At 39.2% G+C, this 18,023-nt stretch overlaps 1 protein-coding gene across 4 annotated transcripts in view; it reads right to left on the bottom strand.

Moving 5' to 3' along the window:
* LOC133406562 (importin-13-like) overlaps nt 1-18,023 on the bottom strand; it is a 49,202-nt gene that overhangs the window by 9,192 nt on the left and 21,987 nt on the right. For 2 of the 4 annotated variants that reach the window (XM_061684239.1, XM_061684238.1), the window contains exons 7-18: nt 17,067-17,208; nt 16,798-16,964; nt 16,597-16,717; nt 13,045-13,192; nt 11,248-11,429; nt 11,142-11,168; nt 10,262-10,396; nt 7,287-7,439; nt 6,074-6,154; nt 5,841-5,978; nt 5,052-5,148; nt 409-461 (exon numbers count right to left, since the gene is read on the bottom strand). In XM_061684239.1, the coding sequence (XP_061540223.1) occupies nt 409-461; nt 5,052-5,148; nt 5,841-5,978; nt 6,074-6,154; nt 7,287-7,439; nt 10,262-10,396; nt 11,142-11,168; nt 11,248-11,429; nt 13,045-13,192; nt 16,597-16,717; nt 16,798-16,964; nt 17,067-17,208 (1,444 nt within the window). Of the gene's footprint in view, nt 1-408; nt 462-3,039; nt 4,979-5,051; nt 5,149-5,840; nt 5,979-6,073; nt 6,155-7,286; nt 7,440-10,261; nt 10,397-11,141; nt 11,169-11,247; nt 11,430-13,044; nt 13,193-16,596; nt 16,718-16,797; nt 16,965-17,066; nt 17,209-18,023 lie in introns of those variants that run through there. The other 2 variants (XM_061684241.1, XM_061684240.1) reach the window with 2 other exon arrangements.

Below are 18,023 nucleotides of genomic sequence, written 5' to 3'. Positions count from 1 at the left end.
GTTTTTTTTTTTAATTTATGAAATACTATGTTTCTTACTAAAAACACAGTACAAACAGGGTCTGAAATTGATACTCACCAGTCGCCAAATGCGACTAAATTATCCATTTGGCGAGAGAATCTCAAAGCACTACTTGCCACGTGGCAAGTGAATGTTTGTACCCATGTAGACTAACAGACACGCGCAATTCATTGCTGCAATGGCCACAATTAATGCATTTATGTGGCAAGGTGACTCTTAGAATGCTGAGCGTTTGAGGAGAGAAGTCATCCCAAGCCTCACGATACGCAACGGGACATTTTAATGTCCGTTAACCAAGATGAGAGAAAGAGGACAGAGAGAAAGAGAGGAATTAGGAAAAGGAAGAGAGAAACTCAAAGTGAGTGAAATAAGTAACCAAAAACACACCTGAGCTTGGAGTTGCATAAATGAATCAACAATATCAGGATGATCCCTGGGTCCTAAAATATAATAAAGATGAAACTTAAGAAATCAAAAGAGAATAAGAATAATATACAAACAGCAACGGAACAGATTCAACAGTCATGTGGAACTCAAAAGAGAACTGAAAAGTAGTTCATTGAAATAATTCACGTGAGTAAGGAACAAAGAGGGGGAGTAAGAAGGGGAGGAGGGCATTTTGGGGGGGGGGGGGCGTGTGAAGCATTGGCAGACTCTTGGAAGGAGAAGGAAAGAAAAGAATAGGCAGGAGACAGAGACATGGATTTGTTTGTCGACAACAAAGAAAAGTAACGAAGAGAGAAACAGAAGAAACCTAAGAAAGAAAAGTGGTTTTGGAGTGGGAACCCAGGAGGCACCTCTGTTACTGTGACGCTTTGGAGAAAAGGGGACCCATACCCCCGCCTGGTTACCTCCTAACCCTGAAACCTTTGAGATAGTATCTTAACCCCCTTTTACATTGCTGGAATTTTCTGCTTTTTTCCGCCATATCGTTATATATGTTTATAAATGGAACCGAAAGGGAATGTGGGTACAATGCAATTTTCTGCCTTCGTAGGTAGTAGCTTAAGCCATTTTTGCACTTTTAAAAATTATTATTATTATTAGTAGTAGCAGTATTACTATGTTGTATTATTATTATTATTTTACACTTTCACAGGTTTGAAGCCTCATGTTATATACGGTACATGCTGATGACATATTTAGTTTCACTGCAATGGGACAATAAGTAGACCCAGAGATTTTGGAGCAAGTATCTCAAGCCTCTTTAACACAGCCTGTCAAAGCCAGTATGTGTCTACCTTTATTCCCCTGTGGCACTCTTCTGGATAAACAGTAACAGCATGGAATGTTGTGATAAAGTTTTTTTTGCCTCGTTCTGAATAAATTCCACCAACACGATTCTTCGGAGGTAGAATCTGAATCCCCTTCATGGAATTTTCCTGCCTTTTTTCAATGTAAAACCCAGAATTTTCCGCCTTCGGAGGTAGTATTTTAAGCCAATTTCACACTACCTTTAAAATCCAGCATTTTCCAGCTTTTTTCCTGTATAAAGAGCACCAACAACGTCTAGCCTGCAATTTTTCTGCCTTCGGAGGCAATAACTCAAGCCACTTTCACACTACCTTTAAAATCAGAAATGTTTCACTGGGATCTGGATAAAAAACACAGGCGGACATGCTCCAGGATCTCTGTGTGAAGGAGGCTTGTGTTTCAAGGAAAAGCGTAGGCGTGGAGGGTCCGTTCAATGCCGGCTCACCAGATCCCCCTTTGCTTCAAAGATGAACCGTCAGTGTGAAATCATCCAATGGTCAGGAAAAATTCTGATTGCATCGCCTCCCTTATACTGCTGGACACAGACCACTTGACATTTCTTTTCAAACAATAGCACTAATTGTAAATATATATATAAAACAAACAACGATGGACATTAAAGACACAGTTCCAGTTGACAAGCCTTCCAATGGCCTGACACTGATGGGTCACAATTGATGTTGCAAGGACAAATATCTGTAGTGAGCGCCCAGCTTTAGCATTTAGACATTTCAGGCTCAACACCCCAAGCCGCCCTGCAGCCCTTCATTCACACACACACACACACACACACGTACTCTCACAAACACACATTCACTCACTCTTGCGCAGGGACTCCTCATCGTGCACGTGCACTCACGATCTTACACTCGCTCACACAAACTTTCGCACTCACACTTTCACATACCCTCACGCACTCTCACACAAACACCACATACACGCAACTCTCTCGCCCAGACTGACTCACTCGCACACATACTGGAGGGAGAGGGGGGGGGGAGTCCCCTTTTTGGTCCAGCCAATTTGTTTCCTTCATTCATCAATTTAAAATAAAAACCTTCTACGTCATCAATTTTACCCAGTATTTTTAAATCTGATGGGCTTTTATTTGAGTCCGTGGGAGAACAGTACATATGCTCCCACCTGCCACCCGCCTTCCAAAAACCTGTCATTTTAACAGGGTTGTGTTGACTTTTTATATCCACTGCAGCCTCCCTTCACCTCCTTTGTTAATAGTTGTATTATTGACTGTGTTGATTGAGTTAACAAAAATAAATATCGTAATTTCCCATGTATAATACGCACCCCCAAAGTTGACCTCAAAATTCTGGAAAACCCTTCTACCGATGTATAATGCATTTTTACAATGCATGATTTTGCTTGTACCCATATTATCAAAACATTAAGTATTATCTGTATTTTGTTAGTTTTGTCAAATAATTATTCTGAAGTTAAGCACTTTATTTTAACACGTAATACTTACTTTTTATTTACTTGTTCTTATTTTGAAATTCACAACCTTAATTTTATTTAGTAAATGAGAAAACACAGTTGTGCTCATGTTTGATTACCCAGGCAGAATTTGTAAGATGGGTACAATTCTTTAAAAGAAAACATAAACGGCCAGGGGAAACACATTTAATTTTATCCATCCATCCATTTTCTGAGCCGCTTCTCCTCACTAGGGTCACGGGCGTGCTGGAGCCTATCCCAGCTGTCATCGGGCAGGAGGCGGGGTACACCCTGAACTGGTTGCCAGCCAATGGCAGAGCACATACAAACAAACAACCATTCACACTCACAGTCACACCTACGGGCAATTTAGAGTCTCCAATTTATGCATGTTTTTGGGATGTGGGAGGAAACCGGAGTGCCCGGAGAAAACCCATGCAGACACGGGGAGAACATGCAAACTCCACACAGTCTAGGCCAGGGATTGAACCTGGGTCCTCAGAACTGTGAGGCTGACGCTCTAACCAGTCGGCCACCGTGCCGCCCATTTAATTTTAATTGGGTTCAAATTAAACTGTCAAGCATTTCAGAAAAGCATTATCATTAAACAAAACATAACCATAAAGAAATTAATGATGGTTGTTGTTCAGTCATCACTCGTATTTATTTATTTTTAAAAGATATTTCACAAATTCTGCCAGGGTATGTTAACTTATGAGCACATCTATATATATATATATATGCAGTCAGACATACCCCTGTCATATTGGAATGAAAGTGTAGGTTACACCTTTCTCATAACGTCTAGGTGGTGTTGGCATTATTGGAATGAAAGTGTTTTTCATAACCTCTAGATGGCGGCATACATTTATAAAATGTGAAACTTTTTTCTCCATTTCCCCTGTACCTATGTATAACACGCACTATTGACTTGACAATATTTGGGGGGGGAAATTTGCATGATACGCAAGACATTACGGTACCCAAATTAAATACATACTATTGTTTTTTTCTTAATTGTATGAATCATTTTGACGATGGATGCCCTTTTTTTTTGGCACCTATCCCAAAAAATGTCTGTGCACGTTCCTGTTTACACACAATCAGTCTTTCAGACACTCACACACACATTTTTACACTCACATTAGCACTAAGTCACTCACCTTACATTCTCTCACTCTCTCTCTCTCTCTCTCACACTCACTCACTCACTCACTCACTCACAAGCATAGACTCACACACAAAGGGAACACAGGGCTTATTCAGAGGGCCGCCACTCAGCTCTAGTAGTGTCGTAGGCTGCGTTTACATGCCAGCCATACGACTAAGCGAGCGCTTTTTGTGCTGTGAACATATTCTGTCTTATTGAAGAAGGGCACCTGCTCGGAAAGGAAAGAGTTTAAGAAGCGGGGGTGAGGCAGCCATTACGAAAGCAGTCAAAGGAAGAGAGGCAGGAGACAGTGGTTGGGGGTGGAAGGGAGAAGGCGGCAACATAAAGGGAAGCGGGAGAGGCAGACGTCAATGTCTTGTTTTTTATGATCAATGTGTTTTGAGTGCCAATTACCAAAAATAAATTTCCAGGCTACACTGAAATAATACAGTCACTGGACACAACATTAGGTACACCTTCACACTCTAATGAGATAATTTATATCACAAATTCTGCAATTACAAAGATAAGAAAAATGCTTAGTTTTGAGTAACATTTGATTAACTGTTAGCGATTGCAAATTTAGTCAATATTTCATCTACACCCCACTTCATTCATAAGCGTTTACATACATTATCCAGTCTTGTACTATTTATTGCACTAATTCAGCTGTTTTTTTCTCAATAAATGATTAATTAAAATAGAGTATTAATTATCTATCCATTTTCTACAGCAATTGTGCACATTAGGCCTGCAGAACACCTATCTGACAGTATCAGGAAAATCTAAGTATCATTATCTTCGTGAAGGCAGAATCTTTCACTCCATCTCTTGCATTGGTTCATTATGTTGTGCAAGTGTAGCAAGTGTTGTGTCTGGCGAATGGCCTGAATATTTCAACAAGTTGACACAGAATATTTAAGTAAACATTTGAGCAGTGAGTGTTATGAACTCTGATGTTTTTTTATGTCCCAGTTGGCTTAGCTTTAAAAATGTTGCTACATCAGTATTGCCAGACTTAGACATAGGTCTCTGTAGAGAAAAGTACATGAAATACGCAAACTGCAGTTTCACATAGCTCTGTTGTGTCCTACTTTGGACCTGTGTGAAATAAAAGAAAACACATTCAAAGGTCTACCGGAGGGGTACAATTCACAATATTACCAAGCCCTACCTTGCTGAAAGATGGACAGCGTTACTGAGGTAACGAGCTCAAACAGAGCCTTGATAGGCGGGAAGTGCGCCGTCTGGCTGGCGAAGATGTGGACCAGCTGAAACCCATGCAAAAAAAAAAAAAGACAACACAATCAGACCTCCATGAGTATAATGAACCTATGTTATGATCCATAAAGATCTGTTGTCACAGTCATTTGTTTCGTTTTAGAAACGACTACACTTCTAGTCGACTACTTGGCAGAACTGCCCTGGCAACCCATGTTCTGCCTCAAGTGCTTTTCTTTTTTCCACGACAAAGAATGACACTAGAAAACAAGTCAAAGGGAAAGGATATAAATAACACTGACATATTTAGATGAAATGCTTTCCAAACAAAGAGGCTTTAGTTATTTGTTTAAAAAAAAAGAAAACAATGTTTTCTTTTTCTTTTAGGGGTGTAACGTGTGGACACTCTAGGGTTAATGTTTCAAAATAGGGTTTGAAGTTATGATTAAGGTTTAAAATTCGGGTTTCCAGTCACGTATCAGGTTTGAACGTATGGTTTTAAGCCAGGTTTAGTGTTTCAAAAGTAGGGTTTAAGTCAGGGTTAGGGTTTCATTTTTATTTATTTTTTCATGTCAGGGTTCAGGTTTCAAAACAGGGTTTTTAGTTAGGGTATGAAAACAGAGCCTGTCCTAATATGTTCAGTGTGGGAACTCTGTTTGCCTCTGTACTGTAGTGAACCTTCCTTACCAAAAAATGAGAACATATGTACTGTTATGCACCTATTAAGTTTATTTGTGCGTACCTGTCGTGTTAGGTCGAGGGCAGAGGCTTGGGGGATGGTGCTGTACATCTGTCCCAGCATCTGGCTCAGCTGCGACACCATGGGCGCAAAGTCGTGCAGCAGCGTTTTCACTGACTTTTCGAATATGGCACACACTGCCTGAGGGGCACACATAAAATCAATTTAGCCCACTTTTCTGACAGAGTGGAACAACATCACCTAATTCCAGAGGGAGAAAAAAGGAGGTGACGCACCTCAACCACCTGGGAGTCGTTCAGCCACTTGCTGAGTACGTTCTGTATGAGAGCAAACACTTGCTGCAGGACGACCACCACCTGGGGCCACAAAAACAATAAGCATTGGCATTGACAAGGGATGGGCCATACTTTTGGTACCTGGGCATTCAGTGTGGAGTTATCCAATTTCATCCACACAGAGATTGATCACTGACATCCAAAATGTTTGACCCAAGTCATAGAGGTTAAAGGTAATGGTACCAAATACTAATGAAATATATTTAAACTTCTGACTTTGAAGAAAGTACCGGTTATGAAAAATTGTCTAAAAAAAACAAAAACAAAAAAAACCATTCTGTCATTATTCTGGCACTTTGAAAATAGAAAACAAATTTGGTCATCCTAATTGACCTAAAACAGCCTTCTTTCATGTCAGACAGTGAGAAAAAAACAAGCGTGTGTCTTTTTATTTAGTGTATGTACACTCCTGGTTTCAACTGTACTAGAGTGGGCATGAAAATAATGGCACGACGATGAACCTGCCCACGACAACAGTACACTTAAATAGACATAACACTAATGACTCAATACACCCCTGTGCTCTACTGGGACAATTTCAAATGTTCTACTGAAGCAAATGATGACCAATAAGTCAGAAAAGAAAAAAAAGAGAACTGTAGACCAGTTTTCCATGTTTTGTGGTATAAATCATTCTTCTGTGAAGCAATTTTTCAATTTTCAACAAGGCTACAAATCTCAGCAGCTGCGAGAGAATCATTTCATTTTTGTTTAAAAATGTTCATTAGCTTTTAAAAATGTACAGTATAATAACTGAGCTGCTGTGAATGTTATTTTTGTCCCCTCTTTATTTTATCAACGGGGAATAATAATTTTCATTTATATGCTCTGAATAATATTCTCGTGAAGTAATACAAATGCAAAGATTTTGAAGTTCTATGTTTTGCCATCTACTATTCCACTGCTCTGCTAATGTTCAAGGTTTTTGTCATGGTATTGAGAGACTTCATTTATACAGCTATAGCATTGAAGTCACAATTTTAGGATTGTGACAACACTAGTTCACTGTAGTATATGAGCAGAGGCTATGGTGAGTGTATTTGTTATCCTCCAGAAGTGGAAGTGCATCACAACATGTCAGCACTCAATGTGACATTCTTCTCACTCATACCACTTGTAATGATGATGGGGGTTGTGGTGGGGGAGCACTGACCGGGTTGGGTCCGGGTGGGGGAGGGGTCGTTTTGACAGGCACAGCTGAGTGATCCGCAGATTCGTCATCCTGCTTGCTGATGTCCAACGTGGTGAACAAGTTGGATAGCAGCCCCAAGATGTGAATGATAGCTAATTTATTGGACGGATTAGGCTGAAGGGAGAAACAGAAGAGACAGAAAACTCCTATAAAAAAATAATTCACTATACAGTGGAACATCTTAAAAGGGACATATTGCGGAAAATTGACATTTTAATGGTTTAGATACAAATAGTTGCGTCTCTCTAGAGCCTGCCCTGCCACCCACCAAGTGTGAAACACAACCAATCTTTTGTTCACTGACTATTTCGGAAAATATGTTTGTGAGCGATCTGTTAATAATGTTATTTTTTAATTCACATAATAAGACATAGTTTTGGACAGGAACCCCTGATGGAAACCTCTTTTAAAAAATACATTGTCACCAGGATACATGCGCTTGCAAACAATTTGTAAGTTTTCGGACATTCTTCAGCTAGGGAGAATATTCAAACGCAACAATTTCAGCTTCATTTTTTTAATTATTACAAAAATTGGAAACAATTAAAGGCTTTACACCCAATAGAAGCCGATGCATTTAAGTGAATAAACCACTCCATCTTGTAATTTGCCATTGGTTTCTGACTAAGAACTCCGTGCTTAATTTGATCACGTTCAGATGAATTGCATTAATCCTCATGAACACACAGTAGTTCAGCGGCAGTCAAGTGGTGAACATTCTGTATTGTTTATGAGCAGCATGTGTTCATATAATCCCATAAAATCAGTGGATTAGCAGTCTTACATTTCTTTTTTGTGACGCATATCCAGCGACACCGTCATTCAGGTAATTACTCAAGAGTCAGAGTTTTAATCACTACTGTTTAAATGTTGACATGACGCATTAAAAATCGGCAAGGTTATTTTTTTAATATTCAACACTGAATCCCCGCCGGACCCGTAGAGGTCCAAGTTCTGCCCACTAAGAGCCGGTATTTGTCCAGCAATGGGCAGCCAAGATTTGCCAGTCTGATGTCATGCTGACAAAGCAAATACAAGACAGTAATTAATGGCCGGAAGGCAGCGAGGATAGATGAGGTAGTGTGTTACTCTATGTATGTGTGTGTGAAGGCTGAGGACAAAGACGAAGTAAAAGATTAATCTTGGCTGATGTCTGGCGGCCCCCTGCACTGACCAGCGGCAACTGCTCAGTGTTTGTTAATCTGTAGATGGAAAAATCCTCCTTTGTACCGCACAGGCCTGAAAATATAGACGGCTTCAAAGCAAACATTACAAATGTGTTGTCCATGGCTGTTCCAGGGTGTTGAACTAATGGCTCTCTAACATTCCTCTGTCAAACTCGGTTTTGGGGGGCTAAGCAGGCGGCGACTTTGTCTCATTGATGGTGTCGGGGGGAAATCTTGCATTTCCAAAAGCATCACTTTTCAGGAACTCCCCCCACCCCCCCAAAAAAAAATGCATATTTGTTGAGTCATTAACATTGTATCATCAAAGAAAGCGAAGCCATTTTTAACATTTTAGATTGGTCAATAATTTGTAAAAATGACAGACCCACATTGGGAATGATCAAGTATCGATTTGTGAATAAAATATATTATACAAATTATGACATAGGTTTCGGCTTCAGCGTCAGGCAAAGGCAGAGTATGGCTTTCAATAATTTGACTAATAACTACATGGAGTTGCCAACTTGGCGACTTTTCCGAACTCTCTGGCGATTATTTAAAAAAATAAAAATGAATATTAAACTAGCAACAAAATTAGCCACTTTTTGTGGTGGCGTTGGAGACTCTCAGACTTCCTCTAGATCAGAATTACGAGATTATCATGTTATAGCCTTATTCCACAATGTAATAAAGTCATTTTTTTCTACTCAAAATTCTACACATAATACCCCATAATGACAACACGAAATTTTTTTTTGAAACTTTTGCAAATGTTTTAAAAATTCTAAATAAATACAGCCCGTTTCTATTTAAAAAGTCTTTTTAAAAATGTTTGCACAAGTTGGGTCTACAGACCATTCCTTTGACTTAATGCTTGATTTGTGCTCTGACATGCAGTGTCAACTGTGGGGAATTACTGTGTATAGACAGGTGTGTGCCTTTCCAAATCATGTTCAATCAACTGAATTCACCAGAGGTGGACTCTAATAAAGCTGAAGAAAAATCTCATGGGTGATTAGTGGAAAATTTTTCAGCACGGCATTTTCATGGCTAAGGTTGTGAATACTTATGCATGAGGTTTTAATTTTTTTAATAAATATGAAAAAAATAAATAAAAAACATTTGTTTTCACATTGTCATTATGGGCTATGGGTCAAGTCTAAACTTTTGAGGGAAAACATATTTAATCAATTTAGGAAAATGCTGTAACATACCAAAATGTGGAAAATGTGAAACGTGAATATCAGATAACAAAAGCTTTACGTGGATGGTTTATTTCCCGCTTACTGAGTGGGCTGCACAGACCTAAAAATACAGATTGGGTCGAAGCCACTTAATGGGTGAGCGGCGCAGGCCTAAAAATACAGATTGTGTCAAAGCTGGATAGTAAGAACAAAAATAAGGGGGTATGACCGAGTGAATGACATCAGAAGCTGAAGTCATGTTGGCCAGTTACCGTGTGGTTAGTTTGTTTGTGAGCGTCTGGGCGTAAATTGTCACCAACAGCAGCTCCATGGGAGTGTTCTCATTTTGTATTTGAGTGTTTGACTGTTAAATGACTGAAAGTGCATCTGCGACTGTGGTTCTCCTTGCCCACGTGCGAGGGCATTCGGTACATTAGTTGCCCCATTTCCTTGAGCAGCGGTGCAACTTAAACCTGCTCATACCTCAAAATTTGGCTCCCAATACAAAGCACCCCCGAAAAAGCTAACCACCCCTACCCCTTATTATGTTTGCACGTGTGTGGTGTGTATGTGTTAATTCACGCACCGTCTCCTCTGCTAGCTTCTCCAATTGCTGGATGTAAGGCGTGATGAGGGAGTGAAGGTTCCTCAGGATGTCCTCCACAGGCAGTGCAGACAGAAGGAAACCCAGTGCCTGCATCAGCCACATGCACTGACTCGTCTAGCAAAACAAAGGCGGCCATCACGAGTTTAAAAAGCGCCATTCAACACCGGCTGACCTGCAGATCCCAGGGCCCTACTCCAATTTAATGCATTTCCCATTTTTGGATTGTCCATTTCCATGTAATACATTTCAACCATATCATGTATCAAACCATATCCCGTATGGTTGCAGTTACATTCACAGAACACATGAAACCTGCATGGGCAGATGCCCAAATTACACACGTTTTTCTCTTCTTTTTTTTTTTTTTTTTTTTAATAAACATGTCTGGTGAAATGGTTTTTATGTCGTGCTATTTTATGTACTCATTGTGCTGTGCTGCAAATTTTTCGCTCTCATCAGCGGTAGCCATGTTGTTACACTAGTCTGTGACGGAAAAAAGTGGGAGAGCGGAAGCTACGGAAATCCATAAGGGTAAAACATGCGCCGCAGCAAAAATAAAAAAATAACAATTTAAAAAATGAGGGGTGGGTTAATCGAGTTGATTACTTCTTAATTCGTCTGCAAAAAAACTCAAAAACAAAAAATCCATATACTGCTCTCTTCATTTAGATTGCAAACGGTACAAAATTGACCCCTGTATCCACTTTATGTGACATTTTTGTTTGGTGGTGTGTGATGTAAAATATGTGTCTTGGCTCAATAAAGGTTTGGAAAAACTGACATAATTATTGGTGTACCTTCAATGAACCATGAATTGCATTGAATTAATCGATTATAAAGAGACAGTCTGTAAACTGACCTTGTGGATCTGCTTTATTAGAACCTCCTGTGAAAAAAGAAAACAGAATAGCTACTACCAGAAAGCACAATAAACAATGTGGTCAAGAAGAATAAAACAAACGTACCTGAGATACGGCTACTATGTTGGCGGCGTAAGGCGGCAGGTCGCTTTTGCACTCGCGGCAGATCTTCTTCAGTGTGGAAACGGAAGAGATGGAAAGATCCGGGTTGCCCAGAGCCTGCAGCACCAGGGGCAGGACGCTGCTCAGCATCACTGGGTGGTCTGCCAACCACTCAGCCAGAGCACCTGGTAGGATTTACAGTAAATCAGGGTACACACATACAGATAATGAGCTAAATTTTAGCATTTTTCCCCCAATGATCAAAGCCATAAATTCATCTGTTCCAGCTCAGCCCCAAAATTTGTTGTTTTTTTAAAAAAAGTAGCAATGCATAATAACATAAAAAAGAAGGTAAAGAAATTAACTAGTTTTATAACATAACACATAACATAGTGTAGTATTAGTGTGTTGGATGTGCGCCTTTAAAGGGACATGGCCTAGCGAGTGACATCAGGAGTTTGAGTCGGATTTGGCCCTTTTGTCTATGTGTGAGCATCTCGACATGAGAAAGGGCCTACAGCAGCTCCATGCAAGTGTTCTCATTTTATATTTGACTGTCATGTTCAATAAACTGAACTGTTGAAAGTGTATTGGTGGCTGTGGCTCTCCTTGCCAACATGCAAAAGCATTACAGTACCTTCATTTCTCCTAGTCTGAAGCTCGCTTGAACCTTAAATTTGTCGTGCAACACAAAATAAATAAGTAAATATGACAAGCAACCGTTCATAACTCAAAGAACTCGCAAGTCAATGTGGCACATAATAGGATCGGATAGGATAACGCAGAACAGAACATATGTGCGTGGCTTTAAGATATATTTATTAATATTATTAATTATTTTATGAATTTTATTATTTATTAATATTTCTTACAACCGTGCAAATTACAAAACTAATATAGAATAAGGCGACTGACTACTTAGCACATCTGCCCCACAGTTCTGAGAACTGGGCTTCAAATCCCAGCCCCACCTGTGTGGAGTTTGCATGTTCTCCCCATGGGTTTTCTCCAGGTACTCCGGTTTCCTCCCACCTCCCAAAAACATGCATGGTAGGTTGATTGAAGACTCTAAATTGCCCGTAAGTGTGAAAGTGAGTGCGAATGGTTGCTTGTTTATATGTGCACTGCGATTGGCTGGCGACCAGTTCAGGGTGTACCCCGCCTCTCGCCCGAAGATAGCTGGGATAGGCTCCAGCAACCCAAGTGAGGATAAGAGGTGTAGAAAATGGATGGATGGATGGAATACAGAATAATGTTTTGAGAGACTTGTGACAATAGAGCCTTTTCAGACTTTCATCAGAAGAGAATGCTAAAATTCGCCCGGATAATTCACCTGTAAAGTGGGTCCGCACATAGTGATAACGAAGCTGAATTTGAGTATTTATCTCCCCCGAAAGGCCCAATTATCAGATGTGATTATCCTTTGGTGTAGAATGTGTTGAGACGTGTGTCATGAAACTGAACAATAGCCAATTAAGGAAGTGACCCATTGGCCAAACACAGAGTAATGCTGTCGCTCACAGCTTAGTCTTGGTTCTATATCAGACATTTGGTTTGGGGGACGAGCAATTGTGGGTGGAGAAATCTGTACTGTATACGTGTGGTGTGCTGAGTTGGTCATCTCGAGTGCACCACAAAACCAGTAAGCACACACATGCCCATTTTTTCTCGTTATGAGTCTCGTCTCTCACATTTTAAACATTTATTAAGAAGTCAAAAATTTGTGTATTCCGCTCATGATGCTTTGTTGTGTCATAAAAGTAAAATGGTCTATGAGGGACATGAGAGCATTGGTCTCACCTATAGTGAACATCACGGTGTCGGCCAGCTGAACGTTGTTGATGCTGATTCTGGGGATGAGGCCTATGAGGCCCGGAATGACGTCAGAGTAATTGACGTCTATCGTCTCCGCGATGGACTGGAAGCCGTACAGCAAAGCCTCTGTGTGCTGGAGGAAAAAAAAAATTGTGAGTTAGTGCATTCTTAACAGCTAGTCACCAATAAGTCCCTTTTTTAATTTAAAGGGAACAGATATATGTAATTAATATATACTTTTTAATAGCTTGTATACAAATAGTTGAGTCTCTATAATGCCTACCGACCAGAGGTGCTCAATGCTTTGCAGGTCACAAGTAGGTCTCAAGTCTTTGCCCTAAAGTCCCGAGTCAAGTCCCAAGTCGAGACAGGCAAGTCCCAAGTCAAGTCGCAAGTCCTACACTTGAGTTTCGAGTCCTTTCGAGTGATTTTTACCAACAAACTAAAAATATATATTAATATATACAATATTCATATTTAATTAATATGGATACATTATATACTGCATTTCTATATTTTAAAATTCATATTCATTTATCAATGTTTTTTATAAACAAGTGCATTGAAGCTTTATCAGAAAACTAGGGCGCTGATTAACATTTTTGCACCTTCAAAGCTGTCAACGGGGGCTTTGGTTTATTGCCCCTTCACAACCGATTGATAGTAGGTTTTCAGTTATTCTATGAAAATGCGATGCTATGACTTTTTATTACTTTATTTCTGAAGTGAGACTAAAAAGACCTGTTACAAATAAGAAATTACATCCAATAGTGTTGCAATAAGTAATCAAGTATCCTCGTGACAATTATCAGAATAATCAAGTACAAGGATAAAATATATTTTTGATTGGTTAAAGAGCAATTATGAATACACAAGACAAAATGAGACATTTTCCTAAATAATGAATGACCAATCAGTCATTGCATTATTGTAGCATTTTCTTGTCTACAAACATTTCTAGTGAGACAATTTCAAACACAAATATAAATAGATTTCAGTTTAAACTTGGCATTTCTTGTGAGTATAAAAAAAAAGACATTAATTTCAAAAAAGAGGAACAAGTTTGTCATCTTGTTATAAAGTACAATTTTATCCAACTGTGGTATCTCAGTCAGAACACTAGGGGTCATTATGTAAAAATATGTCAAAAAGTGCCGAAGAATCGGACACGAAAAAGAATGTAGTTTTACGTCGAGATGCGAGCTGTGTGCTGATCGATTGGTAAATAAAGAAAAGCAAATTTATTTATATAGCACATTTCATACACAAGGTAACTCAATGTCCTTTACATGATTAAAAGCATTTAAAAACAAAGAAAATAAAAGTACAATTAAAACAGCGTACAGTGCAAGAAATATAATTTGAAGGTGGAACTGCTCGAAAAAGCATGAGAAAAAAAATTGTGTTTAACCTGGACTTAAAAACATTCACACTTGGGGCTGACGTCACTTCTGTTGGCAACTTATTCCATCTGTGTAGAGCGTAATAGCTAAATGCTGCTTCACCATGTTTGCTTTGGACGTCTGTGCTCCACTATTTGACCCGAGTCTGTCGATCTCAGAGCCCTATTGGGTTAAATAAAGTGAATTAAAAAACGAATACGGTACAAGACTGATTCTTGAGAACACTACACTGACTAAACTAGACAATGTACAGGAAGCCCAGACAGCGCACGGCCGGCGCGCCATGTAACTATTTGTGTGATTACTCACAACGCTAGCTGCTAATGCTAACGAAAACAAGCATACGTGATGTCGAGCCGCGCAATTCCCACAATTCAATGTGGATTTTTTTTTGTATTTTATTATAATAATTAACATCCTTATTGTTACGTTAAATGTCGCTGTCGTTTCTGTGTATGTTAACAGTGTTTCTTGGAATGTAAACCTTATTTAGCTGTCACATTATTGTTATTATTATTATTGTGCATTTATGTTGTACTGTTTTTTTTTAAATTATTTAACAGGGAGTTGACCATTTTGGTGTGAAGCAGCTCTTCCTCAATCAGTAGCTATCATCCCTGGAAAGTAAAAATAAATAAATAAATAAATAAATCATAATTAAAAAAAAATACAATAAAATAAAAAACATCCTATGACACCAGTTATGCCGATCAACACAAAATTGCGTTTAAATGTCTATCGTAACAGGACACACGCTAGACATTGGAGAGGGAGTGGGCCATTTTTTGTTTGAAGAAGGCATTTCTCACTTAACTGCTCCACTTGGAAAATTCGACAAAATTAGCCCAACACCAATTTGACGGATGGACACGAAATTAAGTGGACATGTCTTTCATAGGTTAACAGTTGCACAAAAGAGTCTCAAGGACCCATGCACACAAAATTGAACAGGTACCGTAATTTCTCGTGTATAATGCGCACCCATGTATAATACGCACCCCCAAAGTTGACCTCAAAATTCTGGAAAACCCTTCTACCTATGTATAATGCATTTTTCAATGCATGATTTTGCTTCTACCCATATGATCAAAACATGAAGTATTATCTGTATTTGTTAGTTTTTTAAAAATAATTATTCTGAAGTTAAGCACTTAATTTGAAGACGTAACTTTTTTTTATTTACTTGCTCTTATTTTGAAATCAACAGCCCTACTTTTATTTCATAAATTAGAAAACACAGCTGTGCTCATATGTTTGATTACCCAGGCAGAATTTGTAAGATGGGTACAATTCCTTTAAGAAAACATGAAGCACCAGGCGAAACACATTTAATTTTATTTTAATGAGATTCAAATTAAACGGTCAAGCATTTAAGAAAAGCATTATCATTAAACAAAACATAACCAAAAATAAATTAAAGATGGTTGTTGTTCAGTGAGTCATATTTAAAAAATAAATTAAAAATTTCACAAATTCTCCCAGGGTATGTAAACTTATGAGAACAACTGTACACATAGCCAGTCATACATACCCCATTCTTCATATTGGAATGAAAGTGGAGGCTACATTTTTTTTATAACCGCTAGGTGGCGGTGACATTTTGGAATGAAAGTGTTCAGCTTTTTCATAACCACTAGATGGCGACATACAGTTATAAAATGTGAGTTTTTCCCCCCATTTGCCCCTATACCTATGTATAATGTGCACTATTGACTTTTGACAAATTTTTCTGGGGGGGAAATTTATACACGACAAATTACGGTACATTTTGGGGTGAATTGCAGGGCATGAACTTTGAGAAATTCCTACTAGGGAAATCACCCAAACGAGCCCCTATCTGAAACAGGTATCCAAGGCAGATGAGTGACATATATAATTCTTGATCCTTGGGTTATTTTGAAGAATTCAGGTCAGACATTATTGAGATGCCTCGGAACTTTTTTGCATCAGGAAAAATGCATACTACTTTTTTGCATCAGGAAAAATGCATACTACATCTATTTTTGCAAGCCAACAGGCATCAAGAAACAAATTGTGTTCGATTTTTGAGATTCTGCTGCACTTGGTTATGAATTAAATCTACTAAGACACATTTCGAAAAAATGTCATCTGAGCAACACAGCATCCCACCCACCTGCCACGACGTGGGCTGCTCCGTATTCGTCAAGAGTCGTCCCAGTTTGTCATAGAGATTACTCAGCAGCTCAGCACCCAGCATCTCATAGACGTACATGAGCGTGTCAGAGATGTCCACCCTGAGGAAGAGGCACTCTACATTTAGTCTCTTCCAACAACAACAAAAAAAAACTCCCTCTAGTGCCCGCAAACCACAGACCTGTAGATGCGGAACTGTTCTTTCTCATCCGAGGACCAGGACGCATACTCTTGGTCTGAGGGGAACTGGGCTTTGTGGAGCAGAACGTCCACTAGCTGGAAATAAACCGGCCTGTAGACCTGAAGGTACAATGCCTGCTTGTTTGACTCGAATGACATGATTTCATCCTGGAAAGCGATAAAAGACAGACCTGTCTTGAGTCTGGATAACGAAACAATCTAAAGTAGCGTGACAAACACAGCAGACCGTCCCCATGAAGCCGCCCTTACTTGTAGTGTGTACCAGAAGGTGAGGGTGAGCGAGCTGGTGGTCTCGTTGACCGGGTAGTGGCCTGGGATGCCTGTGCAAAACATGATCATGTTGACTAAAGCCAGGAAGCTCTCCCAGTGATCCACCTGCTCCAGCAGAATCCTAAAAAGAGAGTGAGTATAAAAATGTTTCATGCCGTCATTGATGTCTTATTTGACTAAAAATATGTGATTCAACCTTAACCCTTGCTCTATTTTACCGCTCTTCCAGTCATAGTGTGGAATTTTTAAGATTTGTTTTCTACTTCTTTTTTTACTGCAGTTTTTAACTGACAACAGCTTTTTCATTTTCATTTTTTGACAATTAAAATTCCAGTGTGTTTTCAAATTGCGCAGTTTGTAAAATAACCTCAGTATCCCTTTTATTCACATATTGCTAATAGTACAGTCTTTCTACAGCCATACAGGGAGGTTTCACATCTTGAATAAAAACAATAAAAATTTTCTCCATGATCAGCGCTTCTTAAAATCAAAATTGCATCATTCATTTGCTCATTTCAGAACTAGCAAACTGTTACAGTCATAAAATGTCAAACCACTGAATAGTAAAAGTAAATGAAGCTAAATCAAAGCAAAACAACTCCAATAATGCTTGACAGACACATATTGGGAAACTGGAAGGTGGTTGCTAAGTGCTGTTTTATAGATATTGTTGGAATTTGTACATGCTGTGTTCTGTCTGTCTAACAGTATTTACCTACATTTACATACATATGCTTGAATGTTTATGTAATATTTACTCTCCAAATACTTCCACTTTTATTTGACTTTAGCGGATCTACTGGCAGCGGCATGGTGGCCGACTGGTTAGCACATCTGCTTCACAGTTCTGAGGACACGGGTTAAAATCTGGCCTTGCGTGTGTGGACTTTGCATGTTCTCTCCCAGTGTCTGCGTGGGTTTTCTCAAGGTACTCTG

This window comes from Phycodurus eques, chromosome 8, assembly GCF_024500275.1.
Source record: "Phycodurus eques isolate BA_2022a chromosome 8, UOR_Pequ_1.1, whole genome shotgun sequence".
Taxonomy (NCBI): domain Eukaryota; kingdom Metazoa; phylum Chordata; class Actinopteri; order Syngnathiformes; family Syngnathidae; genus Phycodurus; species Phycodurus eques.
This window is presented reverse-complemented; position numbering and strand designations above follow the sequence as displayed.